Source organism: Alligator sinensis, unplaced genomic scaffold (genome assembly GCF_000455745.1).
Source record: "Alligator sinensis unplaced genomic scaffold, ASM45574v1 scaffold1102_1, whole genome shotgun sequence".
Lineage (NCBI taxonomy): Eukaryota > Metazoa > Chordata > Crocodylia > Alligatoridae > Alligator > Alligator sinensis.
The window spans coordinates 1,196,559-1,203,365 of record NW_005842342.1 but is presented as its reverse complement, the minus strand read 5'-3'; the positions used below and the strand labels follow the sequence as shown (position 1 = coordinate 1,203,365).

The 6,807-nt window shown below is 38.2% G+C and overlaps 1 protein-coding gene across 3 annotated transcripts in view; it reads right to left on the bottom strand.

Annotated features, from left to right (window-relative positions):
- Positions 1 to 1,049: 1,049 nt before the first annotated feature.
- Positions 1,050 to 6,807, bottom strand: part of COPS5 (COP9 signalosome subunit 5) — an 18,119-nt gene continuing 12,361 nt past the window's right edge. Inside the window, exons 6-8 of one of the 3 annotated variants that reach the window (XM_014522333.2) lie at positions 4,727 to 4,875; positions 1,414 to 1,456; positions 1,050 to 1,220 (exon numbers count right to left, since the gene is read on the bottom strand). In XM_014522333.2, the coding sequence (XP_014377819.1) occupies positions 1,215 to 1,220; positions 1,414 to 1,456; positions 4,727 to 4,875 (198 nt within the window). In that variant the 3' untranslated portion in view covers positions 1,050 to 1,214. Of the gene's footprint in view, positions 1,457 to 4,726; positions 4,876 to 6,807 lie in introns of all 3 variants that reach the window. The other 2 variants (XM_025210224.1, XM_025210223.1) reach the window with 2 other exon arrangements.

Genomic DNA, 6,807 nt, shown 5'->3' with positions numbered 1-6,807 from the left:
AAGAAAACATAAAATAAAATCAAGTTTAATTCAATTAAAAATAAAGTCCTTTAATTATAAAGGACTATGTACATACAGCATCAAAACCTTCTAGAAAGAGGATGCATGAGACAATAAGCATGTTTTAATAGAAAATACAGCTTTTGAAAGGAAAAAAAAATGAAAGTAGAAAATAGTATTTCAACTGTAAATCTTTTGCTGTTTAGATTTTTCTCAAACCCTTCCTGCTCATGAGCTTAAATGTAGTTTTTAATGCGTATAAAGTTATTGGGGTTAAATTTAACACAAAAATTGGGGTTTCTTTTAAAATCAGAGAAAACCAGAATCCCTGCTTATCACTGCCTTTTCTATGAAACACACTGTTATGTATTAGCAAATAATTCCCACTGTGTAGCCACAAGTAAACTACTTGGCCGGGGGGCGGGGGGAAGGTCTGGCTGAGTTTAGATGGGGATAATTTTGCTTTGAACTGCCAGTGGAATGGATGACCCTCTGAAGTCCCTTCTAACCTTCTTTTTCTTTATTCCAAGTCCGTTCAAATGTTTGGATCAGGAGTATCAAACATATGGTCTGCAGAATGAATCTAGTCCACAGAGCTTCTTTCTAGCCAGATAACTCACTCAGATCCATCCAGTAGTGCTTCTTGCTGTGGCCAGCACCCATGGAGGTTAATGCCACCCATAACCCCTACATTTCCAGCCCTGTCTGGATCTACCTGTGAGAAGCTCTGTGGGCTGGATCTGGCCCACACATTTACATTTAACACACCTGGTATAAGAGGACACTTACTGAATCAGCTTGTGAAAATAAGCTAATGCTTCAATTATAATTTTATTTTGAACTACATTAAAAAAGCTTGGACCATTTTAGGTTAACTGTTATATTAGAAGAGGAGTTGGAAAGCATATGTAGTATGTTCTAAACAGAAATAAAATTCTTAACTGGTCTCAGCTGCCTGCAATTTAGGGAAATTTAAAAAACGTCTCTGGCAAAACGGGAGAAAAGTGAATAAAAACCACATGATAAATCATTAAAAAAAAAATCACTTGTTCATTTTTAAAACAGCTTTTTATTGTAGATTGATAAGAGAGATAAATACTAAAGGATAACACCAAGCAAGTTACATTTTTTCTTCTTCTTTTGGAGCAATTATCCAAAGTGGTTGTGTCTGATGGTAGAGAACAGTTGCAACATATTTCAGGACATCTTGTTCTTTAAAACTGGGCAAAAAGATGGGAAATATTTAAAGTACTACAAATTAACTGAATATTTTTCCACTCTGACTTTAATTCCAAAACTGAACAAGTCCAAATGAAAGAAAGAACCATAACTAGTTCTATGCTGGAGATTTATATCAATTGGTGATGCACTTCAAGCAATATTTATTTGATTAAAAAGTTTATCCTTAATAACCTGAGACATCAATCCATGTATAGCTTCTATGGTGGTCTTGCAGCTGAAAAACAAGCATAAATTTATTGTTGGCTAAACACTGAAGTACCTGTCATTGTATTCTGAGTTATTCAGCTGTCTTAGGAGTTTGCGGTGCCCATAACCCCATGAATCTCCACAACTGTCCAGATGTGAAAAGTGATGCAAAGCAATTTAGTCACAGTTGCCAATATCTATTTGTTATTTTAAAAGGCAAGCTAACAAGATTTTGATATGTCGAGAACCAAATTTCATAGACTTCTTTTTTGTCCTACAGGGTTAGCACATTTCTAGCCTAAAAACAGAGGAAACAGAACTCCATCTGCTGGTGGTATCTGAGCAAGAGATTCCTGAAACAGAGATAATCCCTCTGGAAAAACAGTATTTTTTGTTGGTTTGTTTTGCACGCATTTGAAGTTCATGCCCAAGCCTTTCAGTTCCTTGATAATCAGTACTTCAGTTTCTATTCCAATTAGTGCATGGCACCCATGCTTGCTTTATAGGAAAGACATACTGAAAACATTAAGGCAACAGTTTACCCCTCTGAAAAGTATGTGCTAAATGCTTATATGTCAAACAGATTACAATGTGTCTGTGCAAAAGACTAGCCAACAGTATTACTTGCAACCTAGGTAGTTTAAGGGTACATAATGGTAAAGCAACGCATATTTAAATATGTGAAAAATCAGAACATAAAGTGCCCTCCAGCCCTGAATTAGAATCCAGACAGAAGCATCCAGCTTGGAGTGATATGAGATCTGGATGAGCCAGGAAAGGGTAGAAGAGACCTATGTAAGCAAGGAAGTTTATGACCTTCCAATAATCTACTCTCTGTACTATATCCGAAGTACAGCAAGGGGGAGGGGGTAGGGGGATGGACGGACACAATAATGCACTTAGGGCTGTCAACAAGAGATGCTCCGAGTTTAAGCAGAAATTAATTCAAGGAAGTCCAGTGATTCATTTTATATAGGTCAGACCACATGACCACAAAGGCCCCTTACAGCATGGGTCGGCAATTATTTTGGGTGGAGGGCTGCTTAGTGAGTTTTGGCAAGCTGTCGACGGCTGCATGGGTAGCCCCGCCCCTTGACAGATGCCCCACCCCCTGGTCGCCATCTAGGGACTGGAAGTCCCCCCCTTGCCCTCTGACCCTTGCCACCAGAAGTCCCTCCCCTTGCCCCTGGAAGTACTCCTTCAAAGAGGGTTTGCTATCTTAGAACTGGAAAAAAAACAAACTATGTACAAAATATCAAATACCCATAATATTATATTTTAATTCAATTAAAAAAATATTTTTGTCCTGATACCTGTGTGTTTGTGCTTTGTGTGTAGAAGTGATTGCATAATAGCTCAAAATGTAGTCTTACTCTTGTATAGTGTGTGTGTGTGTGTGTGTGTGTGTGTGTGTGTGTGTGAGTGTGAGTGTGTGTGTGAGAGAGAGAGAGAGAGAGAGAGAGAGAGAGAGAGAGAGAGAGATTGTATCTGGAGGGGGGTGTGGGTGGGGTTTGCAGGAAGGGCGGGCCCTGCTCTTCCAGGAGCCTGCTGTAGTTTCCACTGGGTCCTACTGCCCCTGGCTCCTGTCACTTTTGACAGGAGCCAGAGGCAAATGAATATTAATTTTCAAAAAATGTCTATGGGTCCTACAGGCTGGACAGAATGGCTTGGCAGGCCAGATCTGGCCTGTGGGCCGTATTTTGCCCACCCCTGCCTTACAGCCTTATATTTATGAATTAAATGCTGACAGCTTAATGAAATGGAAACACCCGGTTTGGCAGGAAATAAAGGTTGGGGCCACCCATAGGATGACAGTCTAGGGAGGTGGCGGGGATGAGACATGCCAATCTATTTACTGGAGTCACTGGAAACAACACAAAATAAGATTATTAAGATTTTGGGGGACAGATTTTTATGTTTGGATTTTTCTCCTTGACCTACCAGCTATTCCAACCTCCAAACATTTCAAAACACAATCATTATTGCAACTGAAACAAAGCATTTGTGTGCCATGCATTTAAGGCTGGTGAAGAAACAGGAATCATTGGAAGACAGTAAACAATGCACAGCTCAGCCGTGGGAGTGAAGAGGAAGTCAAAATGTATTCAGTGTACTGGCTCACTGTGACTTGAAAAAGAGTCAGTGGTAAGGGGGGCTGCATTTAATACGTGCTACCATATGTCTTATTCAGATGGGCTGTACTAACTTATCTTTGTGGCAGTTTCCTCTTCAGCATGTTTGCCCAATGTGGGCCATGTGTTTTATAGTCAGAATCAGAGTTGGTACCACTGGAAACCAACTACGACGCTGATTAAGTGCTGAGTATGTGCTGCTTTTGGCAGCACTTTAATGATAGACAGTGTATTTAGAGAGATTTCTTTGTGGGTGGTTATAAGACAAGGGGCTTTTTACCCCCATGCCAACTGGGGGAAAAAATCGTTTTGTATTTGAATAAATATGGTATTTGAAGAGTGACATTAAAGCTAGTAAAAAAGCAACAGGTGTTTATTAGAATCTCAAAGCTCAGAAAGGAAGTTGGATATTTTTTTAAAGGAACACAAGGGAGTAGTTGGGATGATGGCACTGCAAGTGCCTTTTAAATTATACTGTAATATTCTATTATACTATTTTAATTAACTGATAATAGCAAATAATATTTGGGAGCAGGATAGCTAAATAATCTAAAAAGCAGGCTTCATAGGCTTCCTTAAAGGGTATTCCCTTTATTTATTTGAAAAAGGAAATGTTGCTCTATGCAGAGATAAAAAAGGAAAACTCTCAGTTTGTTTGAAACCCTAAAAGCATGACAAACGGAAGAAAATGCTGATTGAAGAGAAAATAATTTTAAGAGCATCTACACTAAATATTCATTACTTGTATTTCCATTACCTTTAACTGAATTCTAACAGCAGTAAAAATATAAGCCATGTTATTTTCTAGCAGTGCTGGCTTTCTTCATTTAGCAGGCAGTTTTCTGTTTGTTGAATAGATGTTTTAACATTTATTTTTAAGAAAATCTCAAACTCAAGAGGATTTTTTCATGGTGTTAGTTTACAAAAAAAATCAAATCAACAATATACAAATTATAGGTGCTCTTGTAAGCTTAAATAATAACAAAACAAAAAACACCCAACTCCTTCCCTCTTTTAATGGAGTATACTCTGCGGCCAACCTGCCCCACAAAGATGTTTAGGGTCTGGAGAATAATCCCCTCCAAGTTATAATTACAGATATTAAAACAGGTTTTTAACAAAGATGACAGCATGCCCTACAAAAGAACACGTATGTATGATCTTACCTATCCCTTGTTGCTTTAGCAAGTTTGTCTTCTGATTTTCTGTCATGCGTCTCTAATCCCAACATGAAACTTCCTCGCCCAAGCTGGGCTTCCGACTGTTCTAACTTTTCAGACAAATCAAAGACTTGGCCAGTGGTATAGTCAGCATTCTGTAGGAGAAACATGCCATTAAATATAGTAGCCATAGCTTAAGTCACGTTGGTATTTAGGTACCATATATACAAGGAAACAAACCTATCCTTAAGTGTAGGTAATGCTGATATCATCCTACCAAGGCCTCTCTAGCTCATCAAGAAAGACAACACAAACTATTTGTATTTAAGACTCGTAGAGCTAAGGGTATGATGAACAATGAACAATTACATTGGGATGGTGAGAGTTCTTTGCTGCTCTTGAGCTGCCCCAGAATAAAGCAGCAGTGGTCCCAGTCATTTTTGGCCAGGAGAGGTTGTACAAAATGCGCATTTACAGGAAGAAATCTTTAGTTTTTGAAATAATCTTAGAAGAAATAGCTGCAAATGAAGAGTGCTAAGCACTTTCTCTGAAATGAAACAGAGTAAGACATGGCAGCATTGGTGAAGGACGAGGCAATATTTCTATTATAATCTTATTTTAATTGTTTAATTTGGTGTCCATGAAAACAGTGATATACTAAAAGATATCTAAGACTAGAAGTGAAAAAAACCCATCAGAATTTAATTACGATTTGTTACCATATCTAATTATGATACATACTACTAAGAGAAAAATTAATGTTCTAAAATGACTAAGATTTCTAGTTTTGAGAAATCACTTGTATGAGCACAGACCAATCCTTGCCTATACAGGTAGTAGTACACTGATGCTAGAGCTGCACCAAGTAAAAGTATAGCCATGCTTTTGCCAGTTTGAGGGGTACTACTAAAATTATGCTTTTTACCCAAGCCACTGTTTATTGTATTACAGAACCATAACATACAGCCTACATGACAGTCAGCATTTGAGTAGCATCAGCATGGAATCCTGGCTTCTGGCTTAGCACTCTCCTGCTTTTGTTGGTATAAAAAAAAATACCCCTTATGATTTACCTTATTTCATAAGCTGTTACTTCTATCAAAATAAGTCACTTCACTTACAGTATGTGTTCATTATAAAAGAATCTATTTAGATTGCCCATCTTTCAAAAAATTGGGTTTAAACTTGGATCATTGCTTTCAATCATTTCAAATACCTTCTCTTCATTATCTCTAGTATTCATTATGAATTCTGCATGCCATTTGTAAACTAATAATTTGTAAATAGCCAATCTATTAGTATTATTCTCTTGTATGTCAGTCAATATTCCTCTAATTTTATGGTGCATATTTTGGTAAGTCAATGTAACCATTCCAAAAGTTTCAGTGGTACCTGAAAAAGACTTATATTTATAGTGACCCAATGGAATATTTTCCTCACCCCCAGAAAATATACAACTAAACTAGACGGATATGGAATTATGTGGTTTACCTCACTCTATTAAGATCTTATACTTCAAGAAAAATTGCATTATGAAAAATATTTTTTTAATGTACTTGCCCTTTTGACAGTAGACCCGCTATCATCACTCCCAGGAATGTTTTACAATGACATAAATAATACAGAAATAGGGCTAGAAGGGACCTCAAGAGGCCTTCTAGTCCAACCACCAGCCTGCGGCAGGAGAAGTTGGATCAAACCTGCAACCATGGCATTATTAGCATCATGCTTTTACCAACAGAGCTAATCTGTACTTTGCAGCCATGATTTTTAAATTGTAGCAACCTTTATTTTTTTTATTTTTCCACCAAAAATAGCCCACCTCATACCCATTTCTCCTTCCTATTCTCCAATCCCTACAAAAACTCACTAATGTAAAAATCTGTTGTTTTGAACAGTGACTGAGGGATGGGATTTTTGCTCTACTGTATGAGTAACCTGAGGCGGGCAATTATTTTGAGCGGAAGGCCACTTACTCAGTTTTGGCAGGCTGTTGAGGGCCGCATGGGTAGCCCCGCCCCCTGACAGGTGCCCCACCCCTTGACAGGTGCCCCACCCCCTGGTCACCATCTTGGGACCAGTGTCCC